This window comes from Lepidochelys kempii, chromosome 2 (genome assembly GCF_965140285.1).
Source record: "Lepidochelys kempii isolate rLepKem1 chromosome 2, rLepKem1.hap1, whole genome shotgun sequence".
In the NCBI taxonomy this organism is placed as follows: domain Eukaryota; kingdom Metazoa; phylum Chordata; order Testudines; family Cheloniidae; genus Lepidochelys; species Lepidochelys kempii.
In genome coordinates, this window is record NC_136381.1 from 206,744,331 (window position 1) to 206,768,637 (window position 24,307).

General features: G+C 39.7%; 1 protein-coding gene across 2 annotated transcripts in view; it reads right to left on the reverse strand.

Moving 5' to 3' along the window:
* CREB5 (cAMP responsive element binding protein 5) overlaps positions 1–24,307 on the reverse strand; it is a 355,582-nt gene that overhangs the window by 279,279 nt on the left and 51,996 nt on the right. For both annotated transcript variants that reach the window (XM_073333614.1, XM_073333612.1), the window contains exons 2-4: positions 20,282–20,353; positions 17,198–17,291; positions 7,769–7,890 (exon numbers count right to left, since the gene is read on the reverse strand). In XM_073333614.1, coding sequence (XP_073189715.1) covers positions 7,769–7,890; positions 17,198–17,291; positions 20,282–20,335 — 270 coding nt within the window. In that variant the 5' untranslated portion in view covers positions 20,336–20,353. The remainder of the gene's footprint in view (positions 1–7,768; positions 7,891–17,197; positions 17,292–20,281; positions 20,354–24,307) is intronic.

Sequence of the window (24,307 nt, forward strand, 5' to 3'; positions counted from 1 at the left end):
TCTACCAAGCAAAGAAAAACCCGTGACTCGGGCTTGCAGGGCATGGGCTGTAGGGCTGTTTCATTGCTATGTAGACTTCCTGCAGGGTCCTATAGCCCAGGCTTCAGCCCAAGCCCAGACATCTACACAGTAATGAAACAGCCCTGCAGCCCACGCCCCACAAGCCTGAGTCAACATGCACGGGCCAGCCTTGGGTATCTGGTTCCTGTGTAGACACACCTAGAGATACTGGATGGAAAATTTCAAAATTACACTGAGTTCTCAGCTACAACATGCTTCCCAGTTCTAGTATGCATTAAACAGAACATGGTTTAAACCTGTACAGAACGCAGGTGAGTTTTAATGGGCTAACTTCATTTAATTGGTAGGAGATGGATATTGGCTCTTCCCATCTTTGACGCTGCTCTTTCAGACCCATGCTCATGAGCAGATTTGCCAACAAGCCCAATCCAGTAGCAGCAAAGGTCATATGGCTGCAAATATAACCCATGACAAATGCTTTGGATACTTAATGCTCAGATCAGTGTAAATCTAAAAGCTCATGCTTGCAGGCTGGGACAACAATCTGATCTGTCAACACTGCCTACCTTGTTGGTTTGGGTTGCAGACTCTGAGGCAGAGTCTAGTGTCCAAGATACATAGATGGCTCCCTGGCCTGGGCACCACTGGGTTTTTAGTTTTTCCTTTTCCAGCTTCCAGAAGTTAATTTGTTTTTGTTTTTGTTTTTTAATTTTGTTAGTAAATTTAGTGGTCAGGATGTTTGAATCAGGAATAGTGCAGCCAGATGCTGTGAAAGCTTCTTCCACATGGCTCTGCCAATACACTTAATCCTGACCTGCAGCATCCCTTGTCTTCCAGGCCTTAGCCTCTCTTGAGCAGGAATTTCCAATTACATTAGATTATGCCAAATTACACAGGCGGTTTGACAACAAGCACATACGGAGAGTAGAAAGAAACCACCAAGCTCACTTCCACTTGTTACTTTCTTTTTGTCATTCAAATTCAGGTCTTGGAGGTCAATTATTACTACTTGTACTACACCAGTGCCTAGTGGCTTCAACTAAAATTGGGGGCCCACTACACTAGCACTATCAAAAACACATAGCAAAAGAGTGCCTACCCCAAAGAGCTTACAGTTCAAATAGAGGGAGAAAGGAAAGGTTATTATTCCCATTTCATAGACGGGGAATTGAAGCAGAGAGAGACTGACTTGGCCAAAGTCACACAGGGAGTATTTGGCAGAGCTGAGAAAAGAACAAACGATGACCTCCTGAGTCCCAGTCCAGTGCCTTCTCTACAAGACCACCTTGCCTTAAAAGAATAAGTACACTAGCTGTAGGGTACATAGACTTGGAAGGATTAGATTTTTATTGCTAAAGGTCAGTAAATGCCAACTTCACATCCCACATATAAACCAATGAAAAATATTTCCATCAATAATAATTGAAATTTACAGATCGGCAAAGTAAGAAAAATGCTGCTTGAGAACTTATTTGAGTTTGATTTAAGAATATTTATTTTATATGTTTTGACATCTGATGTTGACAATTTGTGGTTTAATTGTTATAAAGCTTTTATTTTTTGAACCTCAACATCTACTGTCATTCAGTAATTATTGTCTGACCCTTCTGATTGTCTGACCTCCCATAATTTCCCTCAATTGTGAAAATTTAAAATGATAAAAATCAAAAACAATGCTTAAAAATAAAAAAACATTATCCATCAAAATTATTTTAAAAAAAAATCAAATTCTGCCAAGCCTAAGGATACAGCATGCAGCTTTTCACAACTAATTCACCACATAACCAATTTAATCAAAACAGAAATTCTCATGGAATCTGAAGGTTGAAGGCAATCTGAGTGAAAGTGATCATGAAATGATTTCACGATTCTAAGGAAAGGAAGGAGGTAGAGCAGCAAAATAAGGACAATGGACTTCAAAAAAAGCAACAAACTCAGACAACTGGTAGGTAAGGTCCCATGGGAAGAAAATCTAAGGGAAAAAGGAGAGCTGGCAGTTCCTCGAAGAGCCAATATTAAAAGGCACAACAGCAAACTATCCTGACATGAAGGAAAGATGGGAAATATAGTAAGCTCTTTAATGACCAGAAAATCGAAAAGGAATCCTACAAAACATGGAAACATGGACAAAATCTAAGGAGGTTCAAAAGAATAGCACAAGTAGGTAGGGACACAATGAGAAAGGCTAAGGCACAAAATGAGTTACATCTCGCAAAGGACATAAGAGGCAATAAGAAGAGATTCTATAAATACATTAGGAGTAAGAGAAAGATGAAGAAAAGTGTAGATCTTCCCTTTAGCGGGGAAGGAAAGCTACTAATGGATGACATGAAGAAAGCAGAGGTGTTTAATGCATATTTTGCTTCAGTCTTCACTAAAACGGAAAATTGCAACCAGATCCTCAACAAAATTAATAGTAATAACAAGGGGAAAGAAATGCAAAATAGGGAAAGCACAGGTTAAAGAATATTTAGATAAGTTACATGTATTCAAATCAGTAGAGCCTGATGAAAGTCATGCTAGGATATGTAAGGAACTAGCTGAAGCAATGATCTTTGAGAACTCATGGAGGACGGTTAATGTACCAGAGGACTCGAGAAGGGCAAAGATAGTATCTATCTTTTTAAAAGGGAACAAAGAGGACTCAGGGAACTGTAGACCAGTCAGCCTAACTTCCATACCTGAAAAGATACTGGAACAAATTATTGAACAATCAGTTTGTAAGCATCCAGAGGATAACAGGGTTATAAGGAATAGCCAATATGGATTTGTCAAAAACAAGTCGTGCCAAACCAGTCTACTTTCCTTCTTTAACAGAGTTATTGGCCTCCTGGATGGGGGGAAGGGTAGAGTTGTCAACATGATATATCTTGATTTTAGTAAGGCTTTTGACACAGTCCCAAATGACATTCTCATAAGCAAATTAGGGAAATGTGGTCTAGAGATGAAATTATTATAAGGTGGGTGAAAGACTGGTTGAAAGACTGTACTCAAAGAGTAGTTACCAATGGTTTGCCGTCAGACTGGAAGGGGAGGAGGATATATCTAGTGAGGTCCCACAAAGATCTGTCCTGGTCTGGTACTAGTCAATATTTTCGTTAATGATTTGAGTAATGGAGTGGAAAGTATCCGTATAATATTTGCGGATTACCTCAAGCTGGGAGGAGCTGCTAGCATTTTGGAGGATGGAATTAGAATTCAAAAACAAACGTGTCAAATTGGAGAATTGGTCTGAAATCAAAAACACTAAATTCAATAAAGACAAGTGCAAAATACTTCACTTGGGAAGGAAAAATCAAATGCACAACCACAAAATGGGGGAATATCTGGGTAGGCAGTAGTTCTGCTGAAAAGGATCTGGGGGTTATAGTGGAGCACCAATTGAATATGAGTCAAGAATGTGATGCAGTTGCAAAAAAGGCTAATATCATTCTTGGGTGTATTAACAGGAGTGTCATAAGTAAGGCACAAGAGGTAATTCTCCCACTCTACTTGGCACTAGTGAGGCTGCAGCTGGAATACTGCATCCAGTTCTTCACACCACCCTCTGCGAAGGATGTGAGAACAGCAAAAATGATAAAAGCTATAGAGAATCTGACCTACGAGGAAAGTTTAAAGTTTAGTCTTGAGAAAAGAAGACGGGGGCGGGGGGGGAGAGGTGTGCCAGGGGGAGAGGCCTGATAACAGTCTTCAGATATGTAAGGGCTGTTATAAAGAGGAGGTTGATCAATTGTTCTACATGTGCACAGAAGGTAGGATAAGTAGTAAGGGGCTTAATCTGCAGCAAGGTTAGATATTAGGAAAATCTTTCTAACTATAAAGATAAGTCAGCCCTGGAATAGGCTTCCGAGGGAGGTTGTGGAATCCTTGTCATTGAACATACAGCAGTCCTCGGATTTACGACACAATTGGTTCCTTACAACTGCATCATAAGTCGTAATGTCGGAAGTTGGAACCGCAATCTACTCCATTGCAGGACCAAGCGTCGTAAACTTGAAACCTATAGTTGTAAGTCAAATCAGGGTGTCAATGTAGAAGCGTCGTAAGTGCCATTTGTCGTAACTCAAACGTCGTAAAGTCGAGGACTGCCTGTATTTAACAACAGATTAGATGAACACCTGTCAGGAATGGCTTAGGTGTAATGCCTCAGCAGAGCAGGCTGGACTAGATGACTTCTCAAAGTCCCTTTCAGCCCTACGTTTCTATGACTCTGTGGATTGCACATGGTCTCATGTTTTAAAAAGAAAATAATTTACTGGACTGTAGCCTTGAAGTTTTCCAATAAGGAAACTTGCAAGTTAAAAAAAAATTGTTTTCTTTCTCATAGAATCTCTGTGTCATGCTGTTTTCTCTTTAGCCACAGTGAAATAAACTAAAATAAACACACATTTTTTTCATAGTCTGATGTAAAAGACTCTCCTAATCAAAAATATTTTGGAAGCCTTTTCTCAGTAATGCGTAACATCTCTGTGCTGCTCACATTACACCTACTTACCATCACTGCAGAAGGCGGCAGAAAGCTACATTTGCACTTCGGAGTGGGACTATTAAGAGCACTTCATGTGTATTACATGTGAAGGAGTCACGTTCCTTTCTATCCTTTGTCTATTGCATTTGCGTATGGCCCTACTGGGGCCAGCTTCAGATTAATATCTTACAGGCAGTTGGTAATGTAGGAACGAATGTGTAGCAGGCTAATTGGAAACACAGAACAAATGTTACACGTTAACTTGCCTCTGTGACTTTTGCTTTTCTTTTGAAAAACACACATTTTGCTCCCTGGAGATGGCTCATGGCAGCTCCACTGGCTGACAGAAGGAGGGCAGAATAAGACCTCCAGAGGACCTCAAACAACCGGCAATTATCAAGTAACATGATGCCCTAGTCTAGGTTTTAATCAGATTGTGCAACTACCCCAGTTAGCTGAAACTGACCCTGCAACATCATACTGTATCATTTGTGGTTAACTTCACAGGGCTCAAGATCATGAGATTGCTGCTCGTCTCTTATTCCTGCAAGATAAATACCACACTGTAGGTGCTGCACTGGAATCTTCTTCAGCACTGATAATCTGTGTAGAAATATTAATACACAAAAATGTCCTTATTTGCCATTTCTGCCAACTTTCTGCATGCTAGCACTAATCAGTCTAAGATTAGACACACTTACTCTCTTTATATGGCTGTTTCATAAGTGATCCTATATGGGAGTCTAGAATGGCTGAACTAGCTGGAATATTTTCCCATTCCCTAACCAGAACCCAGACACTTTCATGTTTGGAGCATGCCCCTTCCTGCTCTCAGCATAGCTAGGGTTCCCTTCCTCCCTCTCCAATATCTAATCCCAGCCTCTTTTCCCTACTCCAAACCATTCTCAAATAACCCCCTGAAATCCCTTCCCGTGACCTTGAACACATCTCATCTTCCTCTTCACAGCCCAGCAATAGGCCGCGGTCCCCTTCAAAGAACCCCCATAGCTCTCGTCCTCTACAAGTTTTTCTATAGTACCTCAGAGATACTTCTGCAAGGCTTTGAATGCTGCTTGCTTAAGATTTCATGAGCTTGAAGGTGCACTTCGGCATGCACAGTCCCCAAGTCTGTGCAGTCTGAATTCAGCAGCAGCCAAGGCCCAGCACGATCGACACCACACGGTGGTTAATGTGGACCAAACCTGAATTGGGAGCACTCACTACCCTACCCAAAGAGGCAGGGGCACTAGGGGGAACTGTTGCTTACCCAAGCCAAGGGTTAGGGGGTATGGGTGAGCCTCCTGCTGGTTTTAGCAGTGAAGAGGGAGCTGTTTCCCTTCCTCCTCCCTTATTTTAGCCTCAAGTGTTATTTAAGACCTAAATTAGACTAACAGATACACATCATCATCTCTGTAACAAGAAGCTGGGCCCTGTAATAAGAAGTTCAATAATAGGGGATCCTATTTGCCAAGTGATAGATAGAAGTAGTGAGGATTGCTGAGAGGTAATTAGGGCCCAAAGGAAAATTAAGGAGAGGTATTTCTGAGAGTTGCAAAAAGGTAGGAGGGAAGCTGTGGATCGACTGGGTGATCCCACAGGAGGAGGAGGAGGAGGAGGATGGAAGCCTCCCTTTGTTTAGATATGTTTCAGTTCACGGAAGCAAACAAAAGGTTGGGTGGTTATTTGTAAGTTTTAGCAACTCATTATAATCACCTTTAAATTATAACCACGCTTCATGATAGCCCAAATGCGAAGATGTTAGGTCAGGTTGAGTTAGCATACTTAGTCCACTGCAAAGTGACATAGATGCTCCTAACTTTATGGATACCAGGTCCATATTTGGAAATGTGATACATGATCTAATGAACTGCAGTTTCTCTCTACCTGTATCCTATAACAGCGTTTATCGAACTGGGGTCCGCGGACACCTGGGGGTCCCTGAGGGTACTCCAGGGTGTCCAGAGGCCCCACTGATCAACCCCTTCCCTCCTGCCCTATCTCCCAGAGGCTACTGAAGCCAAACAAGGAGATTTTAGGTGCTAAAATTTCGGCGGTGCAGTGGGGCTAAGGCAGGTCTACACATAAATCTTGGCAGCCCAGGGCTTGGACCAAGGGTCCCAGGACCCCGCAGCTAACACTGGCCGGGAATTGCGGCCAATGGGAGTTGTGGGGATGGTGCCTATGGGTAGTGTTAGCGCACAGAGACCCCCTGGCCTCCCTGCCTCGGAGCCACTGCCAGAGAGATATGCTGGTTGCTTTTGGGAGCCGCTGGCCGGAGCCCAGCCAGAGCCTGCACCCCTCACCTCCTCCTGCACCCAAACTCCCTCCCAGAGCCTGTACCCCAACCCCCTCCCATACCCGAACTCCCTCCCAGAACGAGATTTCACCCCCCTCCAGCACCCAAACTCCCTCCTAGAGCCCACATCCCTCACCCCTGCCTGCAGTCAAACTCCCTCTCAGAGCCCACACCCTGCACCCAGCCCAGAGCCCACATCAAAACTTCCTCCCAGAACGTGCACCCCTTACCCCCTCCTGCACCCAAACTCCCTCCCAGAGCCCGCACCGTGCATCCCAACCCCCTACCCCAGCCTGGTGAAAGTAAGTGAGGGTTGGGGGGAGCGAGCGAAGGAGGGAGCAGGGATGGAGTGAGCAGGGGGTGGGAAGAGGTGAGGCAAGGGTGGATCCTAGGGCTGAGCTGGGGGTCCCCAAAAATTTTTAAATCAAAATGGGGGTCCTTGGGTTGCTAAAGTTTGAGAATTATTGCCCTATTAGTAAGATTTTTCCCCCTTAAGTTTGAATATTTTACTGAAAATACAATCTATATCAGATAAAATTAGCAGTGATGAAAACTAAATCTAGAGGTAACATGGGGGGATACTTAACAAGAGCTGAAATCAGATCAGAGATGTTTCTATGCTGATTCCATTCTTCTACTTCCTCCCCACATCCCCCAAAAACATCTTTTAGCAAGTGAAAGGAATCAAGTGTGAAATCCTATTTGTCAGAACATTCGATTTTACCAAGTCTCTCCCTCAAGAGGCAAGTGGTTTGCATAGGTTTACTTAAGTATGGCTAAGACACTTAGGGAAATTTAAGCTTGGTTATACATTTTTATCAATGATTACAATGGTTAGAAAAACATGTCACAATCTATAGTGCCACCTAGTTTCCAACCAAAAAAGGGTCTACCAGGTAATGGAGGTCTACCTGCTTTCACACAACATCCATAAACACTTAGGGGGTTGGAAGAGGGAAAGAGTCCATTGCACTAAAACATACCCTTTTATTGTTCTCTTCTTCTTGTGCCTTTCTAAACTCGTGTTCTAAGGAACAGTCAATATCATTGAAGAGGCCCACTTCCTCACAGTTCTTCAGGAATCGGGTTGGTGTAGGAGTCTGGTCTGAGAACAGATATCAAAAGGATCTACAATGGATGTTTTGCAGTAAAACAAGGATAAGTAGAATACACGTTTTGAGAGAACATCTCTTTCCCAGCAGATGCACAAATATCTACCTGCTCCTTTCCCTCCCCCAGCAATCTCCCAGAATTAAAAACAAAATAAAGCCACTGAGTTTTGACATGGTATGTGAGGTGCAGGGCTAGAGTTTGGCCAAGAGTGTTTTACAAAGCGTGCAGCACTTTATTTGTAGCAGCTGTCAGTCAGCTAGATTTAAGAAATATTTTAAGGGCCAGATTCCCTGTCAGTATAGATGGACAAATGTGTACCCCTAATTTGCACAAATCACCACTGAATTTGTGCATAAAGCTCCAATAACAGTGTGCAAAGAGTTCATTAGACGTGCGTCCATGCAGACTCAATGTGTGTGTTTCGCTGCAGGGAGTGAGTGCACAGATTAGCTATGCAATTCTGTGCCTGAACTATCTGAAAATTGGCTCAAGCATGAATATTTTTGTCCTGTGGAACACACAGTAAAGTTGCAGTAACGCAGAGAAGTACTATTGAGTAAGTTGATTCCAGATTTATTTTTTTGAGGGAGAGGTTGAAATCATACCAGAAACATTATGAAAAGATTTTTGAGACATTGACCACACCAAGAAAACATGGAGAAAGTGTCAACATTTCTTGTTATTCATTTAAAATGCTGAAAGATTTATGATCAAATTCATTTAAATATTCCCAACTCCTGAAGCCGTTCTCCCCCATCTCTTGCCAGAATAATTAAGAGAGGGACTGGTTTCTCTTTAATGTTATACCCAGAAGGGGCTCAAGAAAGTAAGCAGAATGGAAAAAGCCTTCAGGCTTCTTTTCAAGATCCTGAGCTTTTTTTTTTTTTTTTGATAAGCAACTGTAAAGCGTCCTGGAAGCTTCACCTCCAGTGACAGCACTGACCACAGGTTTCTGATTCCTCTAGAGCATCGGTCTCCCCTTCTTTGTGTCTCTAGTAGTTTACACACCTCTCTCCTTCCATGCAAGTACATATACCGATAAAAAAATGCAACTCTCACTAAACATTAAAAAACAGTAATACATTGATTCAAACAGAGCCATTTAAGTACACAGGCAATACCATACCGTACCATCCTTACTTCTGCACTGCTGCTGGCGGCAGTGCTGCCTTCAGGGCTGGGCCCCTGGCCACCAGCCGCCACTCTTCACTCTGCCTTCAGAGCCGGGTGGCTGGAAAGTGGGGCTGCTGGCCGGGCACCCAACTCTGAAGTCAGCACTGTTGCCAGCAGCTTCTCACCCCGCCCTCCAAGATTAGATTCCTCAGTTTTCAGAGTAGCAGCCATGTTAGTCTGTATTCGCAAAAAGAGAAGGAGTACTTGTAGCACATTAGAGACTAACAAATTTATTTGAGCATAAGCTTTCGTGAGCTACAGCTCACTTCACCGGATGCAGCAATGAAGTGAGCTGTAGCTTATGAAAGCTTATGCTCAAATAAATTTGTTAGTCTCTAAGGTGCCACAAGTACTCCTTTTCTTTATTCCTCAGTTTGAGAACCTCTGATCTAGAATAATCCTTAGCAGCAAGGGATAGTCTAGTTTGCTGAGTGCAAAACTGGGAACCAAGAACTCCCAATTCTAAGTCAGCTCTGACACAACCTCCGTCTGTGGTCTGGGGCAGATCTTTAACCTGTCTGTCTGCTTCCTCATAAGACAAATGACACTATAACTACAGTACCATATTAACAGAAAATTGGCATGGTTTATAAAATACCAGGTCTATCTACAGAAATGTCGCAAATCAGTAAATATCACTGGTACCATCCATTCCAACTCAAAAGGGGATAAACAACTAGGGGGAAATTCATATTTGTTAAATCCAAATAGCAAAAAAAAATCCCTTTTTCTCTCCCTGCATGATTCCCAATCCAGCTCAAACTACTACTTATTTCCTTTGTATTTTTTGACCCACATTCATACAGTAACCTGCTACCATACTTGGTCATTGTCAACTCCCATATTGTTTAAAATTCAGCCCATAAAGGATGAAAACAAGTGTCACTCTCACTAATCTGCCCAGCACGCAATGGGCCAAGATTCAGACCTTCATACAGTTTTAGCTTCTATGCTAAAAAAAAATCAACATACACATGAAAAAGGAAAGAAAAACAGTCTTTGTGAATGTGTGTGCATATATTAGTTTTCACTGATAGCTACTATATTATTATCTAACAACCACCAGAGTCTGCAACATGACACTCTCAAATCATCATCTTTGAAATCTTGATATAAAGAGACAGTTTAGGGTGACCATACATCCCATTTTGGCTGGGTCATTCCCTTTTATAAGCACTGTCCTGGCCACCCCAACTTTTTTGGCAAAAGTGAGCATTTCCTTTTGCCCTTGCCAATTCAATCAGTTGGCAAGAGCAAACAGGAAAAATGCCTACTTTTGCCAAAAGTGGGGTGCAGAGAAACATTCAGGGGATGTGGTGCAGAGATGCCAGCTCCGCGCGGGGAGACAGGCAGGTCTTGAACGAGCTGTGACACCAGCCCCACGCAGGGATGGGGAGGCAGGGCCCATGCAAGGATGTGGGGGGGCCCTCAGACTAGCCCCATGTGGTGTCCCATTTTCCTTTGGGAAATATGGTCACTCTGAGCTGCTGACATCAATGGGAGTTGAGGACACCCAATGCTTCAGGATCAAACCAAAGTATTAGTGTAATCACACTGAACTCAGTGGAGTTACACAAGCATGAATCTGGCACTCCTCCTGGAAGCGCTCTAAAAGGCAGGAGGAGCAGGTTTTATATCCAAAGGGATGAACAATAACTCTAATTACTGAAAAAGGCAATTTACTTTGTTATGTAACACAAGCTGAGGAATGCCAAACCTTCCTCAACATTAAGGAGATATTCAATTTAGAATCTGTAGTAAATATATAAAATGTTTTCTTAGTTTATTCCAGGATATATTCATATTAGATAAAGTAGGTTTCATTACAATCAAATCAGCACCAGAAAGCAGGGTTTCAGAAATAAGTCAATCATGTTTTTTGGCAAATCTCATAAATAGCCATAATCTAGAATTAATGTGGGCTTACAGGTCGGCCTCTGTCACACAGTGACAGACTCAGGCTAATAGCAATAAATAAATACAGAAATAAAATTAAAATAAACAAACAGACAAAAAATACTAATTGCCCTCTTTTACAGAGCTACCTATACCTGAACCTAGAAAAAGGAGGCTGAAGAGAATGGGTACAGCTAAGATCTGGGCATGTTTCATTAAGGTACATGACTGGTCAAGAAGTTAGGCATTATTTCAATCTGTTTCATTAGGCCAGGGATTTCAGCATTGACAGCAAAGCATTTTCAAGGCACACCCAGCTGAATACAGCAAGTAGACACTGAGTAAGAGCGGCATCAAAGAATCATAGAATATCAGGGTTGGAAGGAGGTCATCTAGTCCAACCCCCTGCTCAAAGCAGAACCAACACCAACTAAATCATCCCAGCCAGGGCTTTGTCAGGCCGGGCCTTAAAAACCTCTAAGGATGGATCATCAGCATCTATTTGGAGAATAAGAGACTGAGACAAAGTATTGCATCATGTCAAAAGCATAGACGTGATCAGTAGTGATGAAGTACCAGTAATCTCAAAAAAGTGAAGGCCAGATTCTGCCATCCTTACACGGGTTGAGTGGTACATCTACTCCAATAGTAGCCCCAGGGCAATAAATGGAGAAAGGTATTACTCGGTGTGAATATGGGTGACAGGGTCTGCCCCTCTGGAAGATGTTTTGAATAATTATCCAATTATTGGGGGCAGTTCCTCAGTTGATATAAACTGTCATGAGCCCACTGGCTTCAATAGGTCTATGACAATCTATGCCAGCTGAGGACCTGCTCTTGTATGGAATTTTGTGGTCTAGAAACCAGGCTGGCAACCTCATGAGATCAAGATTTTTCACAAAGTTTCATAGTCCTCCTGGGTGTCAGTTAAACCAGACATACCTCAAGAACAGACTTCCCCAGAACACTGTGGTACTTCTGTAACCAGAAGAAGCCAGCAAGGCAGAGGTCCACAGAAACTGTGCATGCGAAGGGGGTTACCTAAGAACTAGGCTGTGAAACCCTTACACTGACAAGCAGTTACTCACAAATGTAGTCCCACTGACCTCATCGCTGCTTTAGTGAATGTTCACAACCTAGGTCTTGGACTTAAAGGTAATCAAATTTAGACATAGGATGAGAAGAATACTTAGGAAGTCCTACCTGGTGTTCAAAAGTCACATAGTTACTGCCAGAAAGGCTAAGAGTGACATCAATTTTAAGTAAAATATAAACCTCAAATTTGAGGATAATACAACCAAAGGCAAGGTCCAGCTGTCTAATCGAGCAAAGATTATGAGTCAACCTATTGTACACGAGCAGACAGATTTTCAAGAGAGCTCAGTACCCACTTTTTTGGGCTGATTTTCAAGAACTCAGCTCCCATTTCAGAACCAAATTAAATAGCCAGACTTTTTAAAAAAAATTTAAAGTAGAATTCAGTACATTGAACGAGAGTTGGGTGCTGACCACTTTTGAAAATGTGGCCCTTCTTTGATTTCATAAATGGGAGCTGAATTCTTTTGAAATTCTTTTGAAAACCCTTGCTACAACTGTGTGCACTTAGCACTTGAAAATTTGGCCCTTGGATTCTCTAGACTTATTTAAAATATATGGTGTGAAGTAATAGGAAAACTGAGGTCTTAACCAAAGTAAAAAAGAAAATCTATTATGTATTCACTATGTTTTGAAACTGCCAGAGCTGTGCCCCCCAAAAAAGGAGGATCAACCTGAATGGACTGCCTTTGAAACAGCAGCCCCAGTAAGCCCAGTGCTAGGAGGAAATGCATTGTTAGCTTGCTCTACTGAGCATTTATTTGAATTGTCTACCAGAATGTGTTTTGCAACCCCAGAACTGGCTCCTAGGATTTCATCTAGCAAGACATGAATGAAAATATTACAGCATGATGCTCATTCGGAAACAAACTGCAAAACCAAATGATGACCATAAAAAAAAAGTTTTTTTACAGAACTCCAGCTTTTTAAAGTTTATATTGACCACTAAACTATTGCAAATGTTATTCATCCATAATGTAGATATTGGACAGCACAAAGCCAAAGGCTGTAACTTGATGCTTCATCTTTCTAAAAAATTGTTTAGTCTGCTGTGCATTAATAACTGGAATTTGGCTTGTTCAGCTGTGGAGCAGCACTAAAGTTATATATTTACCCATGTTTTACTTTCACGAAATGATAACAAAGTCAGAGTAATAGGACTAGTACTGAAACTTGAGGGGCTGCCCATCACACAGGCTAAAATCGTCCTAGACCTGAGAAAATTTATTCAAAACTGAATCTGCATTTTCCGACAAAAAAAAATATCTTGTTGAAAAATTCCTGAACAGCTCATTTTTGCTGTCTTTTTTAAAATATATATATATATATATATATATTGGAGGGAGCCAATATATAAATAAAAGATTCAATATTAAAAGATTGCTCTTTTGTAAGGATTTTGTATATGTCGTATTGGGAGACAATGGAAAAGTCTAACTCCTGGCTAGCATTGAAAATACTACACCTGGCTTTGCTATAGGGCAATTGCAGCCTCAATTCTTTGAAGGGTATTGATGATAGGAACAACTTTGCCAAAAAAAAGGGAAGACAAGACAAATGTCTAAAGGGAAGGCCTGTCTCCTCCTCTCATATATCATTTCATTTTTTCTTTATGAAATCCAAGTATAAAACATCTTTAACTTTAAGGAATTTAAATTTCCCCCGGGGTTGTGCTGTGTGAAGAAACGACTACTTCTCAGTGTCTCCCAAAGAGTGGGAAAACTATCAGCCCTTCTGAAATGAGGATTGCAAAAAGGATTTTATAAAAACCCTCTTAACTTATAGGCAGGGTGACTTGCCCACAGAAATACCCAGATGATCTCTTGGTTGGGATAACACACACATATGCATATTGCTCTCTTTGTGTGCGCACATCCCTACACTTTCCCTTTTTCACCAATACCAGGACATTTTTTAACACACAAGAGCAAGTCCCTCAAGTATGATCACATGTCCATTGGGCTCATAAAGCTCTGTACTTCCACATGTAAGGTGAGTAACCATGGGCCTTGTGCACACAGTTACTGGTCTGGATGCAAATCTAGTCCCCAGTAATCTGCCATGTATCTTCCCTCAGAGATCAGCCCAAGGAAACGAGTGGAGGAATCATGCTCCAAAGGCTCTTGAGTAGTAATAGAGCCACTCCACTCAGGCTACTCCTGATGGCTGGAGCAGAGTCTATGGCCCTAGTGTGAACCTTCTAAGTTGACTGGAGAAAGGAGGTAAAGACCAGGGAACGTGTACGTTGGAAGTTCTTCTAGCCCTTCCTCTCACTCCAGCCTTCCCCAGTTGCCATACAGGCAGCTCTCACAAAGCTGAACTCTGCATTGCACTGGGAGTGTACACACACCAGTACAGTGCACTTCAAGCAGTTCCACTGCCAAAGGACACCACCACCTGCAAAAAGAGAATTTTAAAAAACGGTTTTTTTGGGGGTTTTTTTTTTTGAGAAAATGCAAATTTGTTGAAACAAACTTTTCATAGGAAAGGGTCAGTTTCGACAAATTTTTCGACTCAAAAATTTTTGAAAAAAAGTCTTGAAATTGTCAATGAAAAATTCCAGTTTTCCAGTTTGCAAAGACTTTTTGTTTAGAAATTTAAGCTAATCTTAGTTTTAAAAATATAAAGTCAAAATCCAAACAAAACATTTTGAAATTATCAACACGCAATGTTTCAATTGACCTGCACTGAAATTTTTTCAGAATTTTGGTTCACAAAAAAATGTTCAAGGTTTCAACTTTTCCTCACCCTTTAAGACAGGAAAGTTTTTCAAAATCTTGAAAACTTTTGTGGGATGAGAAAACAGTTTCCCACCTTGCTCTAATTCTATGGGCACAGCAAGCGGATATGCATTTTTGTATGTCCTACTTTTCAGTGTGTTGTGCATTTTTGCATGTCCTGACTTGAAATTTTTACCCTAAATGTTATTTTCCAGGGCAGGGGAAGACAACATTTAATTTTGGCGTTTGTCAACCTTGAATTGTTAAGTACCAAAGGCATGATTTTAAAAAACAAAACAAAAACAAAAAACCATATACACCCAAATGAAATGTTTGCAAGCAGTTGCTGACTATTTCTAATACAGATGGAGATGTACTGAAATATATAAGCTGAGTGGTATGAGAAAGAGAACAAATTACCTCTGACAAAGATCCTAGTTCATTTATATATGTCCCACAATGTATATGTATAATCACCATCTGCTTGGATTCTTATACTGCACCTATCAACATTGTAGCGGAGTGCTCACCATCTAGTTCATGCTCAAAGGCCCAGGTCAATGTTTGCTTTTTTTAATAGTCTTTTAATTTGGTTAAATATCTTGAAAATTATTAGTAACTCACAGGAGCATCTTGGGATAAATGCATTATTTCATTCTACCTCTTACAAATACATTTTCACCTACTCATATGGTGCACACCTGTGGCATTTTGGCAAGGCACCTGGTTACAGCACTTAGTTCACCCACTGAGAATGAGGAAGTGATGCCCTAAAAATTATGATCAATATGAATTGGCTGGCCTAAAGCTAATCTCTTAAAATTGTTTGCCCCCTCCTTTTGAAACATGCATCTTCCTGTAAGCGCAAAACCAAAGAAACATAATACTGATGACTAAAACAAGCATAACTGTAAGGAAAAACATATAGCAAGTCCTTGACCCATCTTTGCCATGTCTCCCCTAATACAGTCCAATGGACAAGCTCCAGACCACTTCATCACAGCAGTAGAAATGAGCATATGAGGACCTGTGAACACTTTTACTCCTCAGTGCAGCATGATTACAGAAGTACCTCTGCTAAATAATTTTTTATGGATTCACTGTGAAAAATCCAGTGGAGTAGACTAATAGATAAATAATTTACACTACAGAAAATATGTAAGAAGAATATGTGAAGAACTCTTTAGAGACTTGCCCCACCATTGTTTCCAAAGTCCTCTTCCACTACTAGGGATTTTTTCTGCTTGTTTGTTTTTTGAAGTTTTCTTAAGCGCACACATAACTCAGAGTTACAGTTTAAAATGGGGATTCCTGAATCCACAAAAAAAAAAATCTGGGACTGTTGCATATCCATTCAATTGTCACATTGATGTACCTACAATGAACATATCTGGATGGAATTTATGCAGGCAACAGATGTGCTTCTGTTTTTAGCACAACTGAGTACAACTTACTCAGAAGGAGCCCACTTTAGAAAATCTGTCTCCATGAGTAGTTAATATGTCAAATAAAGTGTATAAACCCTAACTGGGCATCATCATTTAGCACATTTTATTTTTATATTTATATTTTGGAATCTTAAAATGGTAAAAAAAACAAAGTTTTTAAAGGTTCTATGGATATACTCTTAGGAATATGCTTAATGTCTTCAAAATATACCCTATAAAAATGATAAAGGGGGAAGCAAAAGGGAAGGAAGCAGAAACTACAATCAACATGCAATGCTAGCAAGCCACCAGTGTATGTATGGTCATGAACATACACACCCCTGTGTGAAAACTTCAGAACCAGCTCAAGACTACGGGAATGGGAGGATAATCCTGTACCTAGTAATGTTTTTATCCCAAGGGGCACTTTAGCTATTGTCACTGTTTTAGCTTTTTTCAACTGGCTGATTTATAGCTATTGAAGTATGTCAGTGTCTTTAAAAGGTGACTATTATAAGTGGCATAAAACAGGTGCTGAGGTGAGCTTGTCATAAATTAAAATAGTGACTCCTGGAGGAACTTCACAGATGTACTTCAGTAACCTTTTTGTTGCAGACTTCTGTAAAGCCACTCTTAAGTGTGTATATTTCACTAGAATGTTTATAAATGGAGGCAGCACTGGAGCAGCCTTTTAGCCCATTGACCTGATATATAATATAGGCAAAACCAATGTGGCTAAGGTTCAACAAGCTCTCTCTCACGCTCCCTCTCTCTTATACCAATCCTCAAACAAGTCAAACAAATACCAGTTACCACCTTGTCCAGAGGTGTACCACATAATTTTGTTCCATCTCTACTTGTTATTTGATTGGAATACTTTTGAAATTAACCTCTTGGGGGTATTTTGGCAATAGCCTTCCAGTAGGAGTCACAATATCAACATCAAAATAAGTACCTCGCTTGTCTCTTACATTCCATGTCTTCTTACCTGATAATATGTTATCTGTTTTTATTGAAGGAAACTTCAAAGTCATTTCGTGTTTGTGCCTGTGAATCATCAGATGATCCTCTGTTGGAAAACGCTGTCAGGCAAACACAGAGAGAGGAAGAAAGAAGTATTTAGTTCTCTAATAAATTTTTGGCAATGGACAGGATTTAAAAAAAAAATTCATCCAGCCATCCAAATGACAAAGGAACAGCCAAAAACAATTCTAAAATGCAAGTAAGCATAAGTAAGAACTATCTTTGTACTTTATGTGTGAGAGCAAATTTGCTGTAGTGATCTCCTGGACAACACCCAAGTAAAAGGGTTAAAATGCAGATGACCTATCTAGTCATATACCCAAAATACACCCCAGTAGCAAAATTCAGATTGGTTACCCATGCTGCCAGCTTATCCATGCTTAAGAAAATAAAAAAAGATAATCAAAACAGCCAGCCTTCCCCTACCCAAAGGTGCCCAGGTATCGTGCATTTTTGTTTCCATAAGATTCATGTCTGCAACAGATCAACTTGGTTCTAATCAGACCTGATTTATTCCAGCCACTATACAGTGGTACTTGATTTCTACTGGGTATTTATAACCAGGAAGATATATTAAACTAATTTCCTTTTCTTTGCCCAGAGGACAAGAGGGAAGGACTATGTGTTGTAAGAAACCTTACACAATATACTAATGGGTATATTTACACTTATAATCCTGATAACAGAATTATAAATGTCAACTGTTTCTTTAAATAATAATAATAAAACAAAAAAAACTTGAGCAAACATTTAATAATTATAAAAAAAAATCTGGGTACATTGTGGTCTAAATGGTGCCTGCTAAAAAACTTATAAAAGTGAAAGAGCAAGCGGACATGACCTTACTAGGCAGAGAGCAGAAAATTGGGGCAGCCTGTGGATTAAATAATCCAAGGTCAACATGTAAGTGAAAGAATCTGGAAAAACATTTTTGCACATATTGGACAAATTTAATATTTTTGCTACTAGTTATGGTAATTCTTTGCTTTAACAGGGCTAGTCAAAGAGTAGCAAAGGTGGCTAAGATATGTCTGGATAGCTTTGTAAAGAGCAGCATTTAAAGCAGCAGGTCCCTAGAAGACAGACAGAAATTGGCAGTAGTAAAATGGAGATGATTCAGTGCCAACCCAGACTAAGTACCTCTGCTCGTGGCTATGGTATGTTATAAACAGATATCTATATCTATATATATATATAACGGTCCAAGAAAGGGGAGGGGGGTTAAGTCCTTTTCCTCACTGTGAAATCCTGGTTCAGTGTTTACTCATCTGGAAGAAGTAAAAGCACTAAAAATTTACATTGAGAACAAATGGAATGTGGGAAAGACTCTCCACGCTAATGTTGTGAGCAGAAACACATTGTTGAAATGAATTCTCCACCATGGAATGCTATGCTTCTGTCTTCACTGTGCAAATCAGCAGGGCCTAAAGAAGGCCTGGTGAGGTTGGGGGAAGAAGCCATTGCTTTAATCCAGACTTGCGTCTTTTCTGTGAGAACAATGGTAACTCATTCTTCGAATTGATGAACTGGTTGATGGAGAAGGAAGCCCCTAAACCTCTTAACTAGTTTGCAATACTATGGTATGCAACTGATATTTTATACTAAACAGAAGATGCACTATAATTTAAAGGTGAACATAAAAGATTTTTTTCATTAAATAAACAATAAATAGACTATTTGATTTCCTTCTTCTTTCACTGTCCAGTGGCAGTGGAAGCCAAATTGACCATTGCCATAAGTGGGCTCAATTCCATTGATTTCAATGAAAGGTCAGTCCGCTAATGCTTCCTGTGAACTTGGCCCAGACACTTAAAAAGATTAAATTAAATTTTACTAAAGAGCTTGGAGATATTTTAAAACTAATCTCTTGGAGGTAGGGCTTCTAGTGAAGGCTCAGCTGCGTACACACAGACTTAGAACTACAAATGCACACACTCCTCATTTAGGGACTGATCCACAAATCAACAGAAGTCATTAATAAGACTCTTATTAACTTAAATGGTGGAGTAAGTTACATGCCAACACATGAATTCAAGATTTCCACATTTCTACTGCAGCTGTGGATAAAATTACCAGCATCTAAAACTCTAATAATAACATACTCTGCACTTCTATAGCTCACATCAGAAGAGCACAAAGGGTTTTACAAACATTAAGGACTGAAGACTCAACACCCTCAGCAAAGTAGGGCAGTATTATCCTCCTTTACAGACAGGGAAACTGAGGTAGGGGAAGTAAAATGACTTACCCAAGGTCACACAGCAGGTCTATGATAGCACCTGAAAGGAAGCCCATATCTTATTACTCCTAGTTGTGTACTCTAGTCACTAGACTAAGCTAGTATGGGGAATGCAAGGGATGGAAGTTCCAAAATTGCTTTAAGGATTAATGACGTTGTTATCAATTACCAATTGTGTTGAAGAAACACTGAATTCTAAACTCAGTTCTTAGTGGGTAAAATGCCTATCAATTCACTTATAATGAGGAAAAGATCAAACATGTAATGTTACGAGCCAGATTATGTCCTCAGATGCATAGGTAGGGCTGCCATTCAAGTCAGCTGGAATCGCATGTGTACAACATGGGTCAGAATTTGGCTATGAATTGCATTTTAAATGAAGCATATTTAATATGAAGATGTCCTATAAGATAATAAGCATTAGCCATGGAAATGGCAATAAATACACACACAAATAAAACTTACTGGTTTATACAAATGTGTAAGAAGCAAGGGCAAATATTACAAGAGCTATAACCATACTAAGCCACTACGTTCCCTTCCTGTGCTGTTTACCACTTGAACAATTAAAGGAGTGTGCAGTGTTGCTTAAAATATTTTGGGGGGCAAGAAAGGCTTGAAAAAACATTTAGCGACACACACGTGAATAGCTGTTTCTTTGCTTTCATTATTCTCTAATAATATCTTTGTGGAAAAAGAGAAGGTTTTGGAAAACATCATTATTAGGCGTGTGTTAATATATCAGGAGGCATTATACAAGTCAGAGCTAGCGCTGAGGACTCCGTTAATATTGCCGCTGACTCCACTCACCTGTGAGCAGCCTGGGGCACTGCAGACAAAAGGCCTCTCCTGCTCCAAGTTCATCTTTGATTCCTCATAAATCTACATGTTAAAAGGTGAGGGGGAAAAAAGGGAACCCATAAATATATGCACCCTAAACTTCAGGAAACATGCAAAATAGAAGCATTTTTAAAGTTAAAAAAATTAATTTCAAAACTCCCTAAATTGACAAGAAAAAATTCATCATAATTTCAGGGTCCTAACTTACTAATGTTCATCAGGCTCCCTACAGTCTAAGTTCTTATTGCTCTTTCCTGGGGATATATTTACTCTGAAGGAAGAAAAAAGCCATTAGGCTGTTACAACAGAAATCCTGCCTAGGGAAAAAAACACATGTTCAGTGTTATTATTAGATAAGACCATGTCTGCTCAGAAAGATCCTGAAATGAAGGGTTTTTACTTTTCCTCCTTCAGTTCCTGACTGAACAACATTTAAACCAGACTAACTGAAATTCTTGTAACTGAAGAGACTACATTGTGAGTAGAGAATTGTTTTAGGTAACATATTTAGCACATAGTATTATATATGCAGTCCTGCCAGATCCTAAGGATCATCAGACTTGAAATCTAGCAGAGAGCAGAACTGTAATGTCCCCAAAAGCCAGTGCAGTCCAGTATTTTAACTGTGGACCAGACCTTGGGAGAGAGCTGTTGGGTTAGAGAATGAGAAAAGAACAATAAAAAAAAGTGAGGAAATAAACATTTGCCTCTCCATATAGTATGCAACTCTCAGCGTGCAATATTACAGCTGAATTTGGGTCAGTACTCAAGCCGTGCTTCTGACTGATTGGGACTAAATTATTTTATAAAGACTTTTTTTCTCTAAGTGGCCAATCAACACACTCATTTGAACCTACTATTTCTACGAGTAATATCTAGGATTGTAATAAATTAACTACATTAGAGAACAAAACACTTTTTTCAGTTTGCTTGCACTGGACAGCATTTTGAGTGTATTCAGGTTCACTCTATCCCTGCTTAGCCAGTAATTTTCTCTGTTTGTGTGAGTCTTTCACCCAACCAAAGCAGGGAGAAAGACATTTTAATAAGTAGGAAAACTTGATTATAAAAGTCCCCAAAATTGGCAGATGGCCTCCTGGACAGGTGTTGAACCATAAACTACTTGAACCCATTTTTAAGAAAAAACAGAGCAGACTTCAAGTTGATTGTGTCCTTTACCATTATGATAGCATAAACAGGAATCTATAATGATACAACAAAATTGTACAGATGCTAATTTTCCAAGCAGCATTATTTCCTTAGAAGTTCTGAGAGTATCCTGCAAAACTGTAAATATCCTGTAAACAGTTTGCATTCTTACCTTGAATATCAGCCCTAACCTGTACCTATAAGCACTTGTTCTCCATTATCATATTTACTACAGCAGTGAAAATTCCAGATGATTGGATTTCTAACATATCCCATCTTTTTCTTTTTTTAAATGAATTTTGTGCTGCTAAAAAGGTGCTGGTTTGATTGCCAGGGAGACATACTTCCTGTTTACCAGGTGAGGTATCACATACCAGACAGCAGCATGAGCTTCCCCATGATGTCCTGTCTGTGTGCTTTAACCCTAACCCAGACAGACAATTTCTATGGGTGAGGAGTCAGTTGCCATTTCCATTAAGCCCTTGACTTCTCTGCCAAGGCTGCCAATAAAGGTGACAATCAGTGCCATTTGCTTTTTGTGAGGGGGACAACTGTGCCCTAAAACTGGGCTGAGATCAGCAACTTATTTCACTGAATGGCCAGCAAAAGTTAATACATTTTAGACCAGAGTTAGGACACATCTACACACAAACTGGAACTAAATAAATAACAGAAATAACTAAACTGGGTTGTAATTCACACTCTTAGTTATTTTGATATAAATCTGTGTGTGGACATTCCTATTTCAGATTATGAATGCCCTATTTTGATTTAACTAAAATCAATTTTAAATTAAATTGAAATAAGAAATAGTGACCATATACAGATTTGTACTGACATAACTGAAGTTGCCAGGTGTGAACTACAACCAATTTTAGTTATGTCCGTTCCAGTTTGTGAGTAGACAGGCCCTTTAGATTTGATCCAATAACCAAGAGATGGAAGGAGTCAGAGGATTTTTGTACTGTCCCATCTTAAAGCAATGAAGCAATAGAGAAAACTGGCTGATAAAAAAAATTGCTCTGGTAAATTCATTTTAAAACTCCACCTTTCTTTGACATTGGAATGTTGCCTTTTTTCTAAAGTGCTTTTAAATAGAACTCGAGAAAGACTTTTTCACAGTGAAAAACTATGTGTGGATAAAGAAAGACTTTATCTGATATCTCAATTACTTCTGCAACTGAAGCAATACCAAACACTCCAGCTACCCCTTTCCCCCATCCTCAGGATAAACAGACAACTAACTGCACTTTCAATGGGAGAAAAATGGATGATGCTTAGTGAAAAGGAAACAGAGTGAAATAATTTTGATCCCAAGTGTACAAGTGAGTTTAAAAATCCTACCGCCCATTCTTATTGCATTTCCTTCTCTAATTGAATGTTATTTTTGTAAGGTATAAGGCCATTTTTTTCAAAGCTGGATGCCAAAACTTAAATACCTAAATCCATAATTAGTCACTTAGATGATTATTAAACAATTGTAAATATTATTTAGATACCTAAATATGGATATAGGCACCTAAATATAGACAGGTATCCCACAGGAAAATGTGCTCTGTCTTTTTTCGCCACACCTCTCAAAAATGTCAGATTCATTGTCTAATTATTTATGATAAATGTATAAATAATTGCAAGTCTCCTATGCAAATCACACTTCACAGAGAATTTTATGATTACTACAAAACAAATAAAATTATAAAGTATATGCTCATTAATCAGTTGCACACGTATTTTTACAATTATCCATAATTCAGTATGGAAAAAAAATACATGCCCAGTAGAATATTATATGAAGTGTAGTTGTAGCTGTGTTGGTCCTGGGATATTAGAGAGACAAGGTGGGTGAGGTAATATCTTTTATTGGACCAACTTCCGTGGGTGAGAGAGAGAAATCCAATAAAAGATATTACTTGTCTCTGTAGAATATTGTCCAGCATACCTTGCCCTGAAAAAATGTGCTATCAAGTACCACAAACTTCTAGAGTCAAATTACACTATGCAGAGTAGTTATCTGCATGTGTGATGATATTAAAACTGAAGAACACCACCACCTCTCAATAGCAGTATTTTTTTCCAGTTGTTCTTTGGACAACTTATATGAAGTCCTTGTCAAGATGTGGGTGTAGGTCGCACATGCCCCAGTTCAGAATAGTGACAGCTGCATATACCTATAGCATATGGTTCATAGTGTAAGGTTCATGCATGTGCATCACAACATAATGTAATTCAATTGTTTTACAAATGTGTGCAGGTGCACCAGCATGCATGAGAAAATAACCCACCAAGGGCTGCTGCATCTAATAAAAATCATATTAACACCTCCATCTAAATTAACCTTTAATGCCTTTAAAACTCAAATTACATTTACAGTGGATTTTCTATAGAATTTCAAGTGACAACCGCACCGCCACCAAATTAATTCATACAATGAACATCAAATGAATCCAGAACGATTGGTTAAAAAGTTACTTAGGTCTGAATTCTGGGCTTCTGTTGTTATCAATTCCTCAGTATATGGCAGCTACAGAACTGCAAACAGGAATTATTAATATAAGTAAGCACTTAAAGTGATATTGATATGTCAGGATCAGTTCTGATATCATTAACATGGGTTTGAATGCATTATGTATCTGAAAAGGGGGTTGGATTTTAATAGCGATGTTAACAACATCTGTCAGCATTTATTACCCTATTGTGACTATGTAAAGAGTCTTATTGGCAGGATACATATGTGAGGAAATCTGCTATATTGTTGTAGCCTGCCATTCCCTGGAAATATCATTCTGCCTAGGAAAAGCTGAGGTAGTCAAATGAAAAGATTGAAGGACAGAAGCATGCAAGGGCTTC